This window comes from Molossus molossus, unplaced genomic scaffold, assembly GCF_014108415.1.
Source record: "Molossus molossus isolate mMolMol1 unplaced genomic scaffold, mMolMol1.p scaffold_m16_p_21, whole genome shotgun sequence".
NCBI lineage: Eukaryota > Metazoa > Chordata > Mammalia > Chiroptera > Molossidae > Molossus > Molossus molossus.
The window spans coordinates 47,614,733-47,637,033 of NW_023425357.1; the positions used below are offsets into that span (position 1 = coordinate 47,614,733).

General features: G+C 46.8%; 1 protein-coding gene across 1 annotated transcript in view; it reads right to left on the reverse strand.

Moving 5' to 3' along the window:
* Positions 1–13,453: 13,453 nt before the first annotated feature.
* HEATR3 (HEAT repeat containing 3) overlaps positions 13,454–22,301 on the reverse strand; it is a 39,849-nt gene continuing 31,001 nt past the window's right edge. Inside the window, exon 15 of the mRNA XM_036275938.1 lies at positions 13,454–14,125. Within this exon, the coding sequence (XP_036131831.1) occupies positions 14,003–14,125 (123 nt within the window). The 3' untranslated portion in view covers positions 13,454–14,002. The remainder of the gene's footprint in view (positions 14,126–22,301) is intronic.

Genomic DNA, 22,301 nt, shown 5'->3' on the forward strand with positions numbered 1-22,301 from the left:
GTGTCTCTCACATCAGTGTTTCTCTCTCTCCACCCCCTCCCACTCTTATCTGATGATACATGGAAAAAATGTCTTCAGGTGAGGATTTTTTAAAAATCAATTAAAACATATTTTTAAAAAAACCATTACTTTCCCCAAGACAAGCACTTAAATCTGTGGCCTCAGTAAAGCAGTTTGCCCGCCCCAGCGTGGGTGGGCCTTATCCTTTTGGTTGAGGGCCTGAGTAGAACAACAGGCAGACGAAGGAAGAATCTGGCTGCTTTTTGGTTTGAGCTGGGACATCTCATCTTCTCCAGCCTTCTGACTGGTTTGCACCATTGGCGTCCCTGGTTCTCAGGCCTTCAGACCAGACTGAATTGTACTGCTGGTTTTACTGCGTGTCCAGCTTGCAGGCAACACATCATGGAGTTTGTCAGCCTCCATAATTCCTCATAAGAAATCCACATAAATCTCTACATATGGATATATCATATACAATACATCCAAATCGGTCACATATATATTTTATATATGTGTATGTATGTATGTGTGTGTGTGTGTGGTTCTGCTTCTCTGGAGAATTCTGCCTAATACAGAAAATTGGGACTGAGAAATGGTGGTGCTGCTGTGACAAATAAAGATATAGAGTGGCTTTGGAACTGGGTGATAGGGAGAGGCTGGAGGCGTTTGGAGATGTGATGCCAGAAGAAGCCTCATTGTCATGAATGAACCTTCCACGGGAAGAAAAGTGAACTGCAGAGAGCTCGGCCTTCCCTGAGAATACTTGAGTAGCCAGGAGCAGTGTGTCGGTAGGAATATGAACGGTAAAGCCGTTCCAGTGAGGTCTCAGACGGAAATCAGGAACATGTTATTGGAAACTGGAGGAAAGGTGATTCTCATGGCCAAGTGGCAAAGAACTTGGCTGAATTGTGTTTGTGTTCTAGTGTTTTGTGGAAGGTAGAACTTGCAAGTAATAACACTGGCTATTTGACTGAAGCGATTTCAGTTTGGGGGATGGTCTAATAGACTTTGAAAAGTGCAGCCAAAAGAATGGGGGGGGGGTGCGATTTCCGTATCTGTCTGGTGGAGTGGAAATTTGCAGGCTGAGGACAAATGGACAGAACCCATTACATTGTGAGGAAAACTGAGTAAGAGAGGGCAGCACAGAGCTCTGGGAGGCCACAAATCAGGTGACGTGAACAGAAGCTGCCAGATCATCACTTGCAAAAGGTGTCGAACATGGAGCCCCTTACCTGTTCTGAAACTAGTCTATGTCACAAAGATATCCTGAGTCATTTCTGCTAGGGCTCTAGAGAAAATCTGGGACATAGATATCCACTCTCAGTAACTGGTGAGGGACTATGACCATAGCCGCTCATGATTATTGACCTTTGTTCAAAGTTCTCAAACAGGACCTGAAAGGACACAATCACAATGAATGTTTAATGATTAATCAACATCTGAGACTTGACGGCTAACCACAGTGAGTTATGTCATTTCTGTCGATCTTCCTAAATTGTAATTAGTTGTGTGTGTGTGTTTGCATGTGGGCATGTGCAAAGCATTACGATTTCTCACAAGTGACACTAAGACCATATCAGCTTGATTGTTCAATCTGTTCCAGCCACACACCTCGCCAATGTGGCTACAAGGTCATGACTTTGAGTACTGTGAAGATCAGAAGCTGTACGCAGCCTCTCAGCCAAAATAACACCCTTCCCGAGAAACGTGTGAATACTTTATTAGTGCCCTTGCCATCCATTCATTCATTCCACCAGTCTTTAACCCTGGGGTACACAGAGACCTGTCAGGGTCTTGCTCACAGTCCTATGGTCCATGGGTATGCGTGTGTGTTTTCTAGTTGATATGTGTTGTTGTAGCCAAATCCTTTTTCAACTGGCTGGAATGCCAGTACCTGGAGGACAGGTATGAAGGATGCAGAACTCAAACGGGGTGCCTGGTGCCCCTCTCCCAAGTGGTGAGGAGGAGGAAAGCGTGATCCGGAAGAATCTAGCTCCACACATTTCAAGGAACGACACATACATGTGGCCCCCATCCCCACTTCTAACAGGCCACGGACACTCATCATACCCACTGTTGTTCAAAACTGTTCAAACCCACTTCACCTTGTGATCAGACATTGAGAAAATGTGAAGCTTATGTTCATCTACAATGTTATAGGACCTATAGCTTGTTTCCCCAAATCACTGTGAATGAATTCTCTTACTACCTAGTATGAAAGACCCCAAAATAATGTTCTCTCACCCTTATTTCTTTATATCCATTTAACTCATGAAATATGAAAGAAGCAAGAGGAAGCGAAAGTGAATGAGAACGTTACTTGAAAGGTCCCTGTGGAGTGGACAGCTTTTATGTAATACATGCCAGGGCTGGGGAGGGAGGAGAAAGGATTCACTCATTATAAGTCACACACGCATTTGGGAAAATCTCAGCTTTGTGCATTCATTAAAGTAGGTACCTTTTATTTTATTTTATTTAAACGTATCTTTATTGTTGAATGTATTACAGATGTCTCCCATGTATGCCCATTGACCACCTGCTCCCCATTCCCCTCGCTTGCCTTCCCAACACTATTGTCTGTGTCCACTGGTTATGCATTTATACATATAAGTTCTTTGGTTGATCTCCCCCCTTCCTTTTGAGATTCCTCAAACTGTCTAACAACAAATTTGTACTTTTTTGTTTTTTGGTATGTGCCCCTAGCCACTAGGGCCTAGCGGGAACCAAACCCGGGACTCTCTGGTCCGCAGGCCGACGTTCCAACTGCTGAGCCGAACTGGCCAGGGCTGAATATTTCTTGCCACATCCTTCTGGCCTACAAAGTTTCTTTTGAGAAATCAGCTGACAGTCTTATGGAAACTCCCTTGTAAGTAACTAACTGCTTTTCTCTTGCTGCGTTTTTTTCTCTTTGTCTTTAACCTTTGACATTTCGATGATGATAGACCTCTTTGGGTTCATCTTGTTTGGGACTCTCTGTGCTTCCTGGACTTGTATGTCTGTTTCCTTCACCAAGTTAGGGAAGTTTTCTGTCATTATTTTTTCAAATAGGTTTTCAATTTCTTGTTCTCTTTCTACTGATTCTGACACCCCCATGATACAAATGTTAGTACACTTGAAGTTGTCCCACAGGCTCCTTACACTGCTCGTTTTTTTGGATTTTTTTTTTCTTTTGCTGTTCTGATTGGGTGTTTTTTGTTTCTTTATATTCCAAATCTATGGTTTGCTTCTTGGCTTTACCTACTCTACTATTGATTCCCTGCAAATTATTTTGTGCATCCTTCATTTCTGACTGGTCTTTTTAAATATTGTTGATGTTCTCACTAAGTTCCTTGAAGTTTTTGTTAACTTCCTTCAGCAGCCTTATAACCATTGTTTTCAACTCTGCATCTGATTGATTGCTTATCTCCATTTTGTTTAGTTCTTTTCCTGGAGTTTTGTTCTTTTCTTTCATCTGGGACGTGTTTCTTTGTCTCCTCATTTTGGCTGCTTCCCTGTGTTCGTCTCTGTATTAGGTAGAGTTGCTATGTCTCCTAGGTTTCGTAGGGTGACCTATTGTAGTAGGTGTCCTCTAGGATCCAGTGGCACAGCCTCCCTGATCACCCCAGCTGGGCCCTCGAGGTGCACCCCTAGTGTGGATTGTACACTATTCTGTTGTAATTGAGTCTTGATTGCTGTTGGCATGTCAATGGGAGGGATTTACTCAGGCTGATCAGCTGCAAGGACTGGCTGTGCCCACTGCCCACTGACCTCTGACCACCTTGGAGGATCAGCTGTGCAGGGCCCACCACACAGAGCAAGACTTACTTCAGCAGGGCTCTGGTACCACTGAGTCCACTCATTGAGTGTATCCCTTGTGGAGGTGGTTGGCTGGTGGTGTTTCAATGTGGTCTGAAGCTGTCCCCTGTGCTAGCTCTGGGGCATGGTCAGCCTCTGCCTGTGTTCTGCCCAGGGCCACCTGGCATAAGCTACAAAGTGATCTGCCGATGGCTGCCTCTTGTGCTGGACTTGGAGGTGCCCCAGCAAAGCCAAGTTGTGGACCAAAGCTGGCTGCTTCTAGTGCCGGGCCTGGGGCCACTTGGTGAGAGGTATGGGGCTTCCTGTGACCAGATGCTGCTTGTTCGAGAGACTTTAGGAAACTCTGAAGCAGGAGCCAAGACAGGCCAATCCTATGGTAAAGCTTAGGTGGGCCTGAAAGTTGGGTGGGGCGGGGCCTCAGGGAATCACCAGGTGGGGCAAACAGTGTGAGCCAGGTTGCTGGAGTCCCAGATATGGCGCCCGTCTAGTGGGGGCAGCGCTCACCAAAGGAACAAGGCCTCCACCAGCATGTCTGTCCAGGAGAAAGCTGCCCCTCCAGCTCTTGCCTGGATGCCAAACAACTCAGTTCTTTCCCATCTGTCTCTGGTGCCCTTCAAGCTGCCTACCTGATGCTGGAGCCTGGAGGGAGTAAGCCCGAGTAAGTCCGTGCGCGGGCCCTTTAAGAGGAGCTGCCTGGGGCTCCAGCAGCCTCAGCCTCCCTGAGTCTCAGTTCCTGCTGGTTTTATAGTCAGAAGTGATGGAGATTCTCTTCCTAGCACTGGAACCCTGAGCTGGGGGCTTGGTGTGGGACGGGGACCCCTCAGTCCTCAGGGAGGACCTTCCCAGCCGAGGTGTCCTCCTGGTTTTTATCCGCCACATGTGGGTGTGGGACCAGCCCGTCCCCTCCGCCCCTCCTCCCAGTCTCCATGTGGCAGATGCTTTAATGTCGTAGTTGTAGGACTTCCCTTCAGCTCGACGTCAGGCGGTTCTGAAGGATGGTTGTGCTGTAGTTAGTTGTAACTTTGACGTGATTGTGGGAGGAGGCGCCCGCGTGTCCCTCTGTGCCATCCTGACTGGATGTTCAAAGTAGGTACCGTTCGTGTTTCTTGGATTCAGGAGGGTCACCCGGTGCAGTAGTGCCCAGCGCTGGAGAGGGCGTGGGCGACGGCTCGCTCACTGTGGTGGACGCGTGTCCTGGGCACAGGCTTTGAGGATTCTTTTGGTTCCATCCATCAAGTTGAAAACGTGTGTGTGCTTTGACAAGTGCCACTCTGTGAGGGCTGACCTAACAGAATGCCACCGGCTGGGGCCTTAGGCCACAGACATGGACGTTCTCTCAGTTCTAGAGGCTGAAGTCCAGGGTCAGGTGCTGTTGAAGTTGGTTTCTGTGAGCCCTCTCTTCCTGGCTCGCAGGTGGCACCTTTTCCTGTGCCCTCCTCTGTGTGCACACAGAAAGTGAGAAGTCTCTGATATCTTTTCCTCGCACAGGGACACTAGTCTTACTGAATTAGGGTCCCATCCTTCTGACCTCATTTAACCTTAATTTCCCCCCAGAAGCCCTGTCTCCAAATACAGTCAACAGTGTCCTTCGTGCCACTGGATGGTACACTTAAAAAAGGTTAAAATGGTTTTTTAAAAATTTTTTTCCCTTTATTGATTTTAGAGAGAGAGGAAGGGAGAGGGAGAGAGAGACAGAAACGTCGATGAGAGAGAACATCGATTGGCCGCCTCCTGCATGCCCCTAACTGGGGATCGTGCCCACAACCTGGGCACGTGCCCTGACCGGAAATTGAACCGGCGACTTCTTTTTTTTTATCCTCACCCGAGGATATTTTTCCATTTTTTGTACAGATAGAGTGGGAGGGAGAGGGAGGAAGGGAGAGAGAGTGAGAAACATCGATGTGAAGGGACACATCGAGTGGCTGCCACCCGCACGACCAACCATGGCCGGAGACAAACTGCAACCGAATTACGTGCCCTTAGCGGGAACCGAACCCGGGTCTCTTCGGACCGCAGGCCAACACTCTAACCGCTGAGCCAAACTGGCCAGGGCGAACTGGTGACTTCTTAATGCCTGGGTCGGTGCTCAACCACTGAGCCACACCAGCTGGGCAAAAACGGTGAAAATGTTAAACTTAAATATGTGTTATCACACACACACACAGGAACACACAAAAGTAAACACAAATAGCTATCAAGCTACTCTACTAAGGACAATGAAGTAGCAGCAGTGAACACAACATAAAACGCAATCCCTGCCTTGGTAGAACTTACTAGTGGGGAGAAAAACAATCAAAAATAAAAACTTAAGCCCTGGCCTGTTTGGCTCAGCGGTTGAAGCATCGGCCCGCGGATCATTGAGTTTCGGGTTCGATTCTGGTCAAGGGCACATGCCGCGGTTGCAGTTTGTCCCCGGCCCTGGTCAGGTCATGCAGGAGGCAACCAGTCGATGTGGCTCTATCACATCGATGTTTTTCTCTCTCTCTTTCTCCCTCCCACTCTATCTGATAATACGTGGAGAAATGTCCTTGGGTGAGGAATAAAAAACACAACAAAAAAACTTAATACACACACACTCTAAGATACATATCTTTATAGAAACAGTGTCTTTTAAAAATACAGAGGTGCATTTTGTTATGTAATTTTCTTTTCACACAGTGCCAGAGATTTCTCTCTCTTTTTTTTTAATCCTCACCCGAGGACATTCTTTGATATTTTGTTCAGAGTGGGAGGGAGAGAAACATCGACGTGAAAGGGACACATTGAGTGGTTGCCACCCGCACGACTCAACCAGGGCCGGGGACAAACCGCAACCAGGGTACGCACCCTTAGCAGGAACCGAACCCGGGTCTCTCTGAACCTCAGGCCGATGCTCTAACCGCCGAGCCAAACTGGCCAGGGCAGTGCCAGAGATTTCTCAATGCTAGTCCAGGGAGGTCTGTTTTCCTCCTTTTTTAACTCCAAGCAGAGTCCCATGTGAGACCCCACAGCAGTGATTTAGCCACGCCTCCTCGGATGGGCGTCCAGCGAAACACTGCCCGGAGGAAGAGCTTCTTAGAAACCCGTGCCACTTACCTCTTAAAAGCAGGTCTTTTACTAACAACTTTAATTTTGTTAATTTTTATTGATTTTTTAGAGAGAGGATGGGAGAGAGAGAGAGAGACACATCCATGTGAGAGAGAAACATCATCGGCTGCCTCCTTCACGCCCCCTACTGGGGATCAAACCTGCAACACGGGCACGCGCCCCAACTGGGAATGGAACCACGCCCTCAGTCCCTGGGACCATGCTCACTCCACTGAGCCACACCAACCAAGCTATTTTTTAAATTCACCCCCAGACCCACTCAGGCAATGAAGCTGATCTCTTTTAACAAATGCAGAAATGCAGGCAGAATTCAGATAAGCTAGTTACTATACTTTTTGCACCTGTTGTCTCTCCTAGAACACAGATTTAAAAAAAATTTTTTTTCTTTATTGATGTTAGGAAGGGAGAGGGAGAGAGAGATAGAAACATCGATAAGAGAGAACATCGATTGGCCACCTCCTGCATGTCCCCCTCTGGGGATCGGGCCCACAACCTGGGCATGTGCCCTGACTGGGAATCGAACTGGCGACTTCTTGGTGCTTGGGTCGGGGCTCAACCACTGAGCCACACCGGCCGGGCAATAACACAGACTTTTTCAAGTCAGAGTGTACTGCTCTGATTTCCCTTAGTTCATCTCACCTCCTTTCTGTGAGACAAAAACTCATCAATTGACTTTTCAACTGTAATTTCACATGTAGTTCAGATAGTATTTCCATATACACACACACACAGACCGGATTTCAAAAATTCACTTTGAAGGTAGTCTTGTGGCCCTCTGAAGCCACCAGCAATGCCGCGTTTCAGGGTCAAAGATTTCCCTCTGGAACTCGCTGCCCATGTAACTGGCAAGTGTGGGGAGCGCCTTTGTGTTTTTCCGTGAGCATTTTTTTTTAGCACATTTTTTTTTTTTCTGTTCAAAAGCTATATTGTTCTGATCCTAAGTGGATCTTAATCCATCATCAAATTAATTTCTATTAAATAGAGAGTTGACTGACTTAAGCAATTTTTATATCTGCAGAAGGAAATTAGTTTGATGAATGGAAATGAGAATTATCTTCTATCCTAAGGCCAGAAATCTAAGATAATTGCCCTGTGCATTGACTGGCACTACCCCGTGGGCACAGCTCATGCATAAAACTCTTACACACTCAGAATATAGATTGATGGACTTAACACATCACACACACACACACACACACACACACAATTTTCTCCTAAATACAATTTAAATATGTCTTGTGTTGCTTGGGAAGCAGACACTGAGCCAAGGTTTCAAGTGCAAGCAGTTTGTGTGGGAGGTGATTCCAGGGACCACTGGAGGGGAGAGGGCAAGTCAGGGGGAGGGGTGCAGCAGAGGTTTGTTTGCAAGCCGGGGCCACTGTGAGTAGCTAAAACTGAATCCTGCTGGGAAGCGCAGAGCCGTCCTCGCCGGGGGCAAGAGTGGTGGGCATTTGTACATTCTTCCTGTCAGTCGTTGGCAGAGGGACGGGTTCATCCATTCCTTATACTTCTGACCTGTCAAGCTGGGCCACAGGAAGACCTGTGGGCCAAGCGAAGTCCTCAGGCGAGGCCACGCGGAGGTGGGCGCCGGGGCTGGCGTGCGCCACCGCGGTAGGAGGAGGACATGCACGCAGGGCGGCACCTGCCATGTGTCTTCCTGAAACGTCTCAGTGCCGAGAACAGTCTCTTTCCTCCAGCATCTACTTGGCTCATTACACAGACTCACAGGCGGGGCCTGCAAGGCCCCTGGAAGGCAGGAGGCTCGGTGACTTGCTCGGTGCCGTCCTGGCCTCCAGCACTGGCGGAGAGGACAGAGGAGGAGGGAGGACGCTGCTCAGATCCCGGCCCTGCTGAAGCCCTGGTTAAGCAGTAAAGAAACCTGCTACACTGGAGGCTTCTCAGGGTTCTGGTTGTTATTTTCCTTTCCAAAGGTAAAGAGAAGAAATCTAGGCCAATTTATGGAATTAAAATTATAATGCTCTAAATAAACGTGTAGGTCAGATGGCGATCGGTCCTGAAGCAAAGCACCTGGAGGGAGGGGTGCTTTCGGGAGGCCGTGGGAGACGCTGATAAAGGGACATGGTAGGATGAGGTATATTTTGCATGTGTATATATGTATGCATTTTTCTTACCCTTTCGTAACCCCAGTTCTAGGATGTAGCCACAGATGTTCCCAGGAGCCCTAGAGGAGTCACTTCCTCTTTGCCCCAGCAGGGGAACATTTGTACAGCACTAAACATGCCTAAGGCACTGTTCTGGGTTATGCAAATACGAAACCCAGTAAGTGGCTAATGTCATTATTCCCTCTTTCAGATAAGAGATCCTACCAGGGAAAGGAAGTCACTTGTCCAAGCTAACCCAGAGAGGAGGTGGCAGAGTCTGGGCTCCAACGCAGACGACCTGGTCCAGGGTCAGGTCTGCAGACCTGGACGAGGAGCTGCGTCCCTCTCTCGGGGGACACTAGTTAAAGTAGGGTTCCAACCTTGCGTGGAACTCTATGGAGCTGCTAAAAATGGGGACAGCTCTACATCTACTGATATAGACATATCCGAGGTGATAACCCGCACTGTCAAGGTACGGAGAGGGTGGCAGCACCTGTCCACCGCGCGGGCGGGCGGGAAGCAAGTCAGGGCTTCACGGTGCAAACAGCACGTCTGGGAGCCGGCGCACGAACGGGGACAGGGACTTTCGGGGAGAGGAACTGGGAGACTTGTTAAGGCCTCTCTCCTGGCTTTGTTTAATTGTTTATCATATACATGTATGATCAGTGTTATTAAACACAGCTTTAAAAAACAGAAAGGAAGTATAACTTTTTCCAATAGAACAATGGAAAATGTCATCTTCTGACCTTTTCAGAACGCACATTACCCATAATTCCAAGACCAAAGGTGAAAAGTTCCATCTCTCATATGGCTTTAATTTTGGGGGGTAGTTGATCATGTTATTGCATCAAATTGTGAAATGCACTAATTCATGTAAATTTTCATGAAAGTAATTGTAGAATGTGGAGTTTTTTCATTAGTGTGTGTAATGTTTTCAAGATATAGTTTTTTTTTTTTTTTTTAATTTTAGAGAGAGGAAGAGAGAGGGAGAGACAGAAACATCAATGAGAGAGAACATCGATTGGCCGCCTCCTGCACACCCCCCACCGGGGATCGGGCCCACAACCTGGGCATGTGCCCTGACCGGGAATCGAACCGGTGACCTCTTGGTGCAGCGTCGACGCTCAACCCTGAGCCACACCGGCCAGGCCAAGATGTAATGATTTTAAACATGTCCTGACTCTGTATACTAATCTTTGAAAGGAAAAAGGAAAAAGGGCTCAACTATTTGAAACAGCCTAGTGAGCTCATTCCTCTGCCATATCTGTGCCTGGCCCTGAAAACTACGCCATCTATTGTCCCTTGAATTCTGTAGCATTAAAACCATTTCATTTCTGCCTATTTTACTTGAATAAGTTGAATTATCTTTATATTCAACAAACTCAGGAAACTGGTTCCTACAAATGACCGTAGGAAGTGTTTTTCCTGGTTTCACTCATGCTAAATGTAATTGAAGACAGTAGCTCTTTTATTCAAAAAAGGATTTGACTTTGCCCTGGCCGGTTTGGCTCAGCGGTTGGAGCATCGGCCTGCGGTCCAGAGAGACCCGGGTTCGGTTCCCACTAAGGGCACGCACGTACCTCGGTTGCAGTTTGTCCCCGGCCCTGGTGGGGGTTGTTGCGGGAGGCAGCCACTCGATGTGTCCCTTTCGCGTCGATGTTTCTCTCTCTCTCTCTCCCCCTCCTGTCCTCAGGTGAACATAAAAAAAAAAAAGAATTTGTCTTTTTCATGGACAGGCATACATTGCTAAAAATGTTTAAATTTTAGGGCAACTCTGTTCTCATAATTAGGATTCCTATATAATATTAGGTAGGATAGAAATACATTTAAGCCCATACTGGAAACCAATTGCTCATGGTTTCTCACTCTGCACAGGAAAAAAAATAAACACCTTGAGTCAATTCAGTTCATTAACATAAGGAATTGTTAGATTAAGTGGACCAAAATAGTTTCAACTAAAGATATAAATTTCTCTCTCAGGGCAAAATTTGAGAATCTTCCACTATATAAAGAGATAAGATCTTCTTGGTGTTAAATAGTAAAACTAAAGTGTATTTTTAACTCAAAGAATGGACAAGGTAAAAAAAAACATTAACCAAGACCTTGAAACTGTGTGTGTTATCAACAGAAGCAGTAAGCAGGCCTCCAGGTTAGAGTGGGGGGGAAACCAACTTCCTTCAAAAGGAAATGAAGATTTCCTAGGTAGTCTGGCTGGTGTGGCTCAGTGGTTGAGCGTCGACCCGTACACCAGGAGGTTGCCGGTTTGATTCCCAGTCAGGACACATGTCCAGGTTGTGGCCAAACCCCAGTGGGAGGCATGCAGGAGGTGACCGATCGATGTTCTCTCATCGATCTTTCTATCTCTCTCTCCCTCTCACTTCCTCTCTCTTTCAAATCAATAGAGGGAAAAAAAAATTAAGAAACAAAAAGGTTTTCGAGGTAAATGCTCTGCAACTCCAAGTGCAGTATGTTCCACTGGGGCCTTGCTCCCTCCTGGACGAACAGGCCACTCTTCAGTCCATTCCATAATCTGGAAGCCGGGATCACCTTGGGATTTCCCTCTGCTCTGTCCTGTCTCCAGTGCATCACCAACTCCTCCGTTTATTCATTTACAGGACGTTCACCGTTGTGGCTCCTTCTGGCAGCTACTGCCTCGTCTCTTTGCCCTTCATAATTTTCTCTGGACACTGGTCCCTTCACCACCAGTTTGGTCTCCTCACCTCTCGAACTCAACTCCCTCCAATCTGACTTCCGACCCTATCACACCATGGAAGTAGCTTACTAATGTCACTGGCGACATCCACGTCATAAACCAGTGGACATTTCGCACCCGCTTCTCGGAACCACAGCCGCACTCCGTGCTCTGACCTTCCGCTGTCTCTCCTGTCTCTCAGGTGTTCTCTCTCTGCTTCACCTTCCAGCCAGACCTCTCGCACTGGGTTCTTCAAGACTTGGTTTCAGACCTCCTGTTCTCTTACCTGTCCGGACTGGGTGTCAAAGTACATCACAGAGCCTTCAACAGGGGCCCGCAAGGTAAGAACTATTTTCACAATTTTTATTTGTTACTAAAATGTCACTTCCCACACTGGCCCTACAGGCACAAAAGCTCTGGTGGGAAAACTGCTGGTGGTCTGCATGAATCAAGATGGGCCCCAAACTGTACTAATGGTCCCTGTGTGCTTCCCTGGCCTGCACTCCCAGGAAAACCAGGCTGATGCACTTAAGAATGTGCTCGATGAATTAGTACAAAGTATCAAATTTCATTAAACCTTGACTCTTAAGTACATGGTCTTTTTCCACATAGACATAAGTTATTTTATTTATTTTTAATATATTTTATTTACTTATTTATTTATTTAATCCTCACCCGAGGACATTTTTCCATTTTTTGTTCAGGTAGAGTGGGAGGGAGAGAGAGGAACAGAGAGAGAGAAACATCGACGTGAAAGGGACACATCGAGTGGCTGCCACCCGCACAACCAACCAGGGCCGGGGACAAACTGCAACCGAGGTACGCGCCCTTAGCGGGAACCGAACCCGGGTCTCTCAGGACCGCAGGCCGACGCTCTAACCGCTGAGCCAAACCGGCCAGGGCAATATATTTTATTTTATTGATTTTAGAGAGAGAGGATAGGAGAGAGAGCGAGAGATAGAAACATTGATAAGAAAGAACATCAACTGGCAGCCTCCTGCATGGCCCCCACTGGGGATCGGGCTCACAACCTGGGCATGTGCCCTGACCGGGAATTGAACTGGCGACCTCTTGGTGCAGGGTTGATGCTCAACCACTGAGCCACACCATTCAGGCAAGACATAAATTAAAAGTTATTTTAGCACCCTTTATTGAAAAGACTATTATTTCTCTGTTGAATTAACAAACCACCTTAGTGGAAAATCCACTGACCATATAATTAGGGGTCTATTTCTTGACTCTTGATTTTGTTCCATTGACCTTTTCTATGTCTTTCCTTATGTGGAAACCATACCGTCCCAATTACTATAGCTTTATGTTAGGTTTTTAATTAGGTGGCATGAGTCCTCCAACTTCTTTTTAAAAGTTGTTTCAGATATTTTAAGTCCCTGCTTTTCTACATAATTTTAGAATCAGTTTGTCAATTTCTACAGAAAATCCAGCTAGGGTTCTGACTGGGATTGCCTTGAATTTATAGATTGCTTTGGGAAGAAAAGCCATCTTGCAATCCATGAACATGGTATACTTCTCCATTCATTTCGGTTTTCTGAACTTTCCCTCAATAATGTTCTGTAGTTTCCACAAACTCAAGGACATTGAGAGTAATGCTGGAGACTCCTGACGCACATTTTATTTTTAGTATCTCACAGATATTCAAAGCTACGTGCACTGGCAGGCAAACGCCTAGGAAAAGAACTATCTGGTATTTTTAAAAGATCGCATAGGACACAACGCTTTCAATTAAAAAGTTATTTATTAAAAAATATTTTCCCCCAATTCTGATTCCATATCAAATTAAATAAGGAATGAGGTTACAAAGCAGTAACTGATACGCTCTGTTTACAGAGGATGACAATGACCTCATTCGCATGTCTACTAAATAGTGGCGTACACATTCAATTCATTCACTTCACGAAAGGTAAACATAATTAACACACTTCATACCAAAAACACTGTATAAAGCTTGTCTTCAAATTTCAGTTAAAAATACAGCTAATATAAAGTGATGCTGACCTAAAAGAGCATCCAAGCGATGTCTTGAGATTTTCCTTTTGCAAAAGTCAGTGAAGAACCTGAGATTCCTTTGTTTCCACTCTCCCGGGTTCCAGTGACAGGAGCGTGCAGGGAACGTCATCCAGAGAGCAGGAAACGCCGCCCGGATCCCAGAGTTGAAGGACGCTTTCAGGCAGGTTTCGAAGTTCTTAGGAACGTCCAATTAATATACAGAATACAGGCGATTAAAACCGCTTTCGGAAATTCACACAGGCAAAGGGAACCCTTTAGCGGTGAGCACTTTGGGGCAAGAGAGGCCCTCTCTCTCAATGGTTCAAGTAGTCAGTCTTTTTTCAACAGTTTCTTGATAAGCAACAAACCTTCTCAAGTTCATCCTCACATTGTTGAGAACACACAGCTGATCCGGACTGTATTTACCTCTCCCTTCCTTTCGTATCTGCCAAAAGAACAATCACATGTGATTTGGTGTAAATTACTAATTCCTTTAAATAAAGAAAGCATTTTGTTTCAGGTGAAACATTTTCACGTCCAAGGTAAATGGAATACAGTATGAGTCATAAAGATAAATGAAGATTGTGCACCTTTAGACATCAAAGTTACAACGAAACTACAGAACCATCCATCAGAACCGCCTGACACCGAGCTGAATGGAAGTCCTACAACCAGGAAATTAAAGCAGCAGCCACATCGAGACTGGTAGGAGGGGCGGAGGTGTAGGAGGGGCGGAGGTGTAGGAGGGGCGGAGGTGCAGACGGGCTGGTCCCACACCCAGGGTGGTGGATAAAAACCAGGGGGACACCTCAGCTGGGAAGGTCCTCCCTGAGGAGTGAGGGGTCCCTGTCCCACACCAGGCCCCCCAGCTCAGGGTTCCAGTGCCAGGAAGAGAATCCCCATCACTCAGCGGGAACTGAGGCTGAGGGAGACTGAGGCTGCTGGAATCCCGGGCAGCTCCTCTTTCCCCCCTTTATTTATTTGAGAGAGAGAGAAACATCGACGAGAGAGAACATCAACTGGCCACCTCCTGCATGCCTCCCACTGGGGATTTGGCCCAAAACCTGGGCATGTGCCCTGACTGGGAATTGAACTGGTGACCTCTTATAGTGCATGGGTAGACACTCAACCACTGAGCCACACAGGCGGGCCCAGGCAGCTCCTCTTAAAGGCCCTGAGCAGGACTTACTCAGACCTGCTCCCTCCAGGCTCCTGTGGGGGAGGCAGCTTGAAAAGCACCAGATACACACGGGGAGGAGCTGAGCTGCTTGTCCTCGGGAGGAGGCTAGAGAGGCAGCTTTTTCCTGGACAGACGGGCTGGTGGAGGCCATTGCTCCTTTGGGGAGCCCTTCCCCCACAGGGCTGGCAGAGAGCCTCCATACCCGGGACTCCAGCAACCTGGCTCACACTGTTTGCCCTGCCCTGGTGATTCCCTAAGGCCCTGACCCACCCAACGTTCAGTCCCACCCAAGCTGTTTCCGGAGGCTCTACCATAGGATTGGCCTGTTTTGCCTCCTGCTTCAGAGTTTCCTAAATTCTCTCAAACAAGCAGCATCTGGTCTCAGTGAGCCCCATACCTCTTGCTAAGTGGCCCCAGGCCTGGCACTAGAAGCAACCAGCCTTGGTTCACAGCTGGGCTTTTCCTGGGCACCTCCAAGCCCAGCACAAGAAGCAGCCATCGGCAGATCACTTTGTAGCTTATGCCGGGTGGTCCCGGGTAGAACACAGGCAGAGGCTGACCTTGCCCCAGAGCCAGCACAGTGGACAGCTTCAGACCACATCGAAACACCACCAGCCAACCACCTCCACAAGGGACACACTCAATGAGCGGACTCAGTGGTACCAGAGCCCTGCTGAAGTAAGTCTTGCTCTGTGTGGTGGGCCCTGCACAGCTGATCCTCCAAGGTGGTCAGAGGTCAGTGGGCACAGCCAGTCCTTGTGGCTGATCAGGCTGAGTAAATCCCTCCCATTGACGTGCCAACAGCAATCAAGACTCAATTACAACAGAAGAGTGTACAGTCCACACTAGGGGTGCACCTCGAGGGTCCATTTGGGGTGATCAGGGAGGCTGTGCCACCGAACCCTACAGAACACCTAGTACAACAGTCCACCCTAGGAAGCCTAGGAGACATAGCAACTCTACCTAATACATAGAAACAAACACAGGGAAGCAGCCAATAAAGGAGACAAAGAAACATGTCCCAAATGAAAGAAAAGAACAAAACTCCAGGAAAATAACTAAACAAAATGGAGATAAGCAATCAATCAGATGCAGAGTTCAAAACACTGGTTATAAGGCTGCTCAGGGAACTTAGTGAGAACATCGACGACATAAAAAAGGACCAGTAAGAAATGAAGGAGGCACTAAATGAAACAGAGTAATTTAGAGAATCAATAGTAGAGTAGGTAAAGCCAAGAAACAAACCATCGATTTGGAATATAAGGAAGCAAAAACAAACAAACAAAAACACCACCATCCAATTAGAACAGCAAAAAGAAAAAAGAATTAAAAAAATGAGGATAGTGTAAAGAGCCTCTGGGACAACTTCAAGCGTGCCAACATTCGCATCATGGGGGTGCCAGAAACAGAGGAGAGAGAGCAAGAAATTGAAAACCTATTTGAAAAAATAATGACAGAAAACTTCCCTAATTTGGTGAAGGAAACAGACATAAAAGTCCAGGAAGCACAGAGAGTCTCAAACAAGATGAACCCAAAGACACATCATCATCAAAATGCCAAAGGTTAAAGACAAAGAGAGAATATTAAAAGCAACAAGAGAAAAGCAGTTCGTTACCTACAAGGGAGCTCCCATAAGACTGTCAGCTGATTTCTCAAAAGAAGCTTTCTGAGAGATATTCGAGATGATGAAAAGCAAGGGCCTACAAGCAAGATTACTGTATCCTGCAAAGCTATCACTTAGAATCAATGGACATAAAAAGAGTCACCAGACAAGAGCCCTGGCCGGTTTGGCTCAGCAGTTAGTGCCTTGGCCAGTGGACCAAAGAGTCTTGGGTTCGAATCCGGTCAAGGGCACATATCTTGGTTGTGATTCGACCCCAGACCTGGTCGGAATCGTGTGGGAGGCAACCAGCATATGTGTCGCTTTCACATGGATGTTTCTCTCTCTCTGCCCCCACTCTATCTGAGATAAATGGAAAAATATCCTCAGGTGAGGATTAAAAAAAAGTTTCCCAGACAAAAAAAAGCTACAGGAGTTCATCACCACCAAACGAGAATTATATAAAATGTTGAAGGGTCTTCTTGAAGGAGAAGAAGAAAAATATAAACAATAGCCCTGGCCAGTTTTGCTCAGTGGTTAGAGCATCAGCCTGAGGTCCAGAGAGACCCAGGATTGGTTCCTGCTAAGGGCACATGCCTTGGTTTTGGTTTGTCCCCGGTCCTGGTTGGGTTGTGTGGGTGACAACCACTCGATGTGTCCCTTTCACGTCGATGTTTCTCTCTTCCTCCCACTGTATCTGAACAAAAAATGGAAAAATGTCGAGTGAGGATTAAAAAAAAAAAGATAAGTTAACAAAGATTGTGCACCTTTAAATTTAAATGTATTGGGGTGACATTGGTTAATAACATTATATAAGTTTCAGGTGTACAATTCTGTAATATATCATCTGTGTAATGCATTGTATGCTCACCACCCAAAGTCTACTCACCTCCCATCACCATATATTTAACCCCTTTTACCCTCTCTGCACCCCCTTCTCCTCTGATAATCACCACACTGTTGGCTCTCTCTATGAGTTTGTTGTTTTCTGGTTTATATCCCACATGAGTGAAATTATATATGATTTCTGTCCTTTTTCATCTGACTTATTTCACTTAGGATGATATGCTCAAGACCTAACCATGTTGTCAGAAATGACAATATTTCATCATTTTTTATGGCTGAGTAGTATTCCACTGTGTATATGTTGCCACATCATCGTTATCCAATTATCCGTGGGAAGGACACTTAGGTTTTTTCTATGTTTTGGCTATTGTGAGCAATGCTGCCATGAACATAGGGGATATATGTAAAGGTATTTGTATATCTTTACAAATAACTCACAGACACAGACACCAGTGTGGTGCTCACCAGAGGGAAAGGGGGATGGAGGGAGAAGAGGGGGAAGGGGGGATAAATGGTGATGGAGGGAGACTTGACGTGGGGTGGTGAACACACAATACAATATACAGATGATACATATAGAATTGCACACCTGAAACCTATATAATTTTTATTAACTAATGTCACCCCAATAAATTCAATAAAAATTTTCAAAAATTGGGGAGTAGCTACCTAGAAGGATTGCTGGGTCACATGGTACCTGTAGTCTTAATATTTTTAGAAAACTCCGTATTGTTTTCCAAAGTGGCTGCACCAATTTAGATCCCCCCCAACTGTATGAGGGTTCCCTTTTCTCCACAGCATCTCCCACGTTCTCTCTCATCTTACTGATGGTAGCCATTCTATTTTATTTATTTAAAAATGCTTTTCCGCCCTGGCCGGTTTGGCTCAGCGGTTGGAGTGCCGGCCTGCGGTACAGAGAGACCCAGGTTCGGTTCCCGCTAAGGGCACGTACCTCGGTTGCAGTTTGTCCCCGGCCCTGGTTGGTCGTGCGGGTGGCAGCCACTCGATGTGTCCCTTCACATCGATGTTTCTCTCTCTCTCTCTTCCTTTCTCTCCCTCCTGCTCTATCTGAACAAAAAATGGAAAAATGTCCTCGGGTGAGGATAAAAAATAAATAAATAAAATAAAAATGCTTTTCCTTCCTTTATTGATTATAGGGAGAAAGGAAGGGAGAGGGAGAGAGAGACAGAAGCATTGATGAGAGAGAACATCAACTGGGCGCCTCCTGCATGCCCCCCACTGGGGATCGGGCCCACAACCTGGGCATGTGCCCTGACCAGGAATCGAACTGGTGACCTCCTGATGCAGGGTTGACGCTCAACCACTGACTCACACTGGCCGGGCGATAGTAGCTATTCTGACAGGTGTGAGGTGGTATCTCACTGTGGTTTAGATCTGCACTTCCCTTAGAGCCAGTGAGGTTAGGCATCTTTTTCTATCATCTCTCTGTCTTCCTTGGGAAAAGTACTCAGGTCTTCCCCACATTTTTTAAATCAAATTTTGTTGTTGTTGTTGAGTTGCGTGAGTTCTTTATATATTTTGGATATTAGCCCCTCATCAGAAATACTCTTTGCAAATATCTTCTTCCACTCAGTTGTCTTTATTTTTCTTTTTTTTAATTCTCACCCAAGGACATGTTTTCATTGTTTTTAGAGAAAAAGGAAGGGAGAAGGAGAGAGAGAGAAAAACATCGATGTGAAAGAGAAACACTGGTTGGTTGCCCCTACTACATACCATGCCTGGGGATTGAACCCGAAACCCGGATGTGTGCCCTGATGGGCATGGGATCTGCAACCTTTTGGTGTATGGAACCATGCTCCACCCACTGAGCAACCTGGCCAGGCCTTGGTCAGCTCTTTTTGTTTTGTTGTAGGTTTCTTTTTCTGAAGCCTGTGCACCTTTTAAATGACACTTACAAGAACGATTCCACTGACGACTTGAAGAGAAACTGTCACTCGGTATGTGGACCGGCCCTCACCTGGGGTCTAGAGCCTTGGTTCTCACATGTCAGTGCACAACAGTGCCATCTGAAAGCTAGTTACAAAGCAGAGTGGGGGCCCCTTTGAGAGCTCCCCCTTCTCAGCAGGTGAGGAATGAGGCCTGAGCATGTGACTTGAGATGAGTCACCAGGTGCTGATCCAGGGCACTTTGAGAGCCACTGGTCTGGAGAAGTTCTGTAGTAACACGCACTGTATTTTGTTTAAATGCAGTTCAGGGATAAATAACAGCCTTTATTGCAATTGCAGCCTCGCTCACAAAGGAGCTTCAAATAGAGAACCAGCTTAGCTGGTGTGGCTCGGTGGCTGAGCGTCGACCCTGCACCAAGAAGCCGCCAGTTCGATTCCCGGTCAGGACACATCCTCTCGGTGAGGGGCATGCAGGAGGCGGCCAGTTGATGTTCTTGCTCGTTGATGCTTCTCTCTCTCTCCTTCTCCCTTCCTCTCTCTCTAAAAATCAATAAAGAAAAAAAAATATCACTGCCATAGTGATGCATATTGTTTTTGTTTCTTCTTTATTGATTTTAGAGAGAGAGGAAGGGAGAGGGAGATAGAAACATCGATGAGAGAGAACATCGACTGGCCGCCTCCTGCATGCCCCCCACCGGTGATCGGCCCACAACCTGGGCATGTGCCCTGACCAGGAATCAAACCAGCAACCTCTTGGTGCAGGGTCAACGCTCAACCACTGAGCCACACCAGCCGGGCATAGTGATGCATATTAAGTAGGAAACTCAATCAGAACAACCAACCTCCCGAGGTTAGCGGTCATTTCCCTAGTTCACTGTCTACACTCCTCCTCTGCAAGCCATGGATTCCGAGTTTAACGAAGTCTGCTCTCCTCGCAGGGTAGTGGGATATTTTCTGCTCACCTTGCGGACCCCTTTTGCAGGAGTCTGAAGGGCCTGTATCTTCAGGACAACGGGGTGCTCTCCCTGTACTGGTATGGAAACTTCACTAGGAGATGGTGTTAGTAAAACACACGGTGCAGGACTGACTGTCTGTGCTCCCTCTGGGTAATGAAGGGGGAAATGCTACCGGACATTTGTCTGCTTCCTCTGCAGCGGCTCTCAACCTCCCTAAGGCCGCGGCCCTTTAATCCAGTTCCTCACATTGTGGGGACCCCCAACCACGAAATTATTTTCGTTGCTACTTCATAACTGTAATTTTGCTACTGTTATGTCTTAGGCGACCCGTGAAAGGGTCGTTCGGCCCCAAAGGTGGCGACCCACAGGCTGAGAGCCGCTGGCCGAGCCTCGCCACTCAGTTCGCCGGCGAGGACGGGGCGCGGCGGGAGAAGACCGCTCACTGCTTAGAAAACGGACCAGCTTCGGGGGACAAGACGGTGAAGGGCGTCGAAAGGCACAGACTTCCAGCAACACGATCGGTGAGTCCCGGGATGTCACGACAGCACGGGGCGACGTTAATAACACCGTCCTGCACATTCGAAAGGTGCTGAGAGTAGACCCTAAAAGTTCTTCTCACAAGAGAACATTCTGTGTCTCTGTGAGGTGACGGGTATGAACTAGACTCACTACAGTGATCACTTCACAATATCTAAGCACACCAGATCATTCCCTTGTCCCCTGGGAACGAAGACAGTGTCACATGTGAATTATATCTCAATAACAAACAAAACAAAAGCCAAACAAACAACTACAGGCTTCAACAACACACGAGTCAGAGTAAACTGCTCGGTTCCCCCCACCCCAAGTATGAAGTCACTACCGGTGACGTTCTCCACTCAGTAAAGTTTAGCCTGTATTCCTACGTCTTTATTTATTTTTATTATTATTATTTTTTTAATCCTCACCCAAGGACATTTTTGCATTTATCTTCAGATAGAGCAGAAGAGACAGAGGGAGGAAAAGAGAGAGAGGGAGGAAGAGAGAGAGAGAAACATCAATGTGAGAGAGACACATCGAGTGGCTGCTGCTCACACAACCCCAACCGGGGCTGGGGACAAACTGCAACCGAGGTACATGCCCTTAGTGGGAAACGAACCGGAGACTCTGGTCCACAGGCTGATGCTCTAACCAGCGGTTCTCAACCTGTAGGTCGCAACCCCTTTGGGGGTCGAACGACCCTTTCACAGGGGTTGCCTAAGAGCACAGGAAAAGACGTATTTCCGATGGTCTTAGGAACCGAGACATCGCTCCTCTATGTCTCCAGGCGGGTCGCCCACATGAGATACGCCCGCAGACAACAGGAGCTGCATCACAGGGCCGCGGCTCAGGAAGGCTGAGAACCACTGCGTAACCCCTGAGCCAAACCGGCCAGGGCTATGCCTAAGTCTTTAAATGCAACATGCCAAAACTAACGTTGAAAACAAACCAATGTTAACATCCTTAAACCAACACCCTGTAGATGAAATGGGAGAAAATGTGCATGGCCGAGGTTTCTAGTTTACTTTCTTCTGGAAAATAAAACTTTTTTTTTTTTTTTTTTGGTACGTGCCCCTAGTGGGAACCGAACCCGGGACTCCCTGGTCCACAGGCCGATGCTCCAACTGCTGAGCCAAACTGGCCAGGGCAAAAAAACTATTTTTTTATGTCTTAAAAAATTTTCAGAAAATTTAGATTTTTAGACATACAATTATATACACCTAAAACTTGTCACAGTTCTCTCCACGAGGCCTGAATTCTGCATGAGAAGCTTGTCAGATCAAAGAAATGCATATTGGAAAACAACAACAAACAAGATAATTTTCCATCAAAACCTCTATTCTCCTACCAAAGATTTTCTTGGTTAATTCTCACCTGAGGATATTTTTCCATTGATTTTTAGATATAGTGGGAGGGAGGGAGAGGGAGGAAGAGAGGGGGAGAGAAGGAGAAATATTGATGTGAGAGAGACATTTATTGGTTGCCTCCACAGGACCTGACAGGGCTGGGGATTGAACCTGCAACCCAGGTACGTGCCCTTGACTGGGAATCAAACATAAGACTCTTCAGTCCGAGGGCTGATGCTCTAACCATTGCTCAATGAGCCGGCCAGG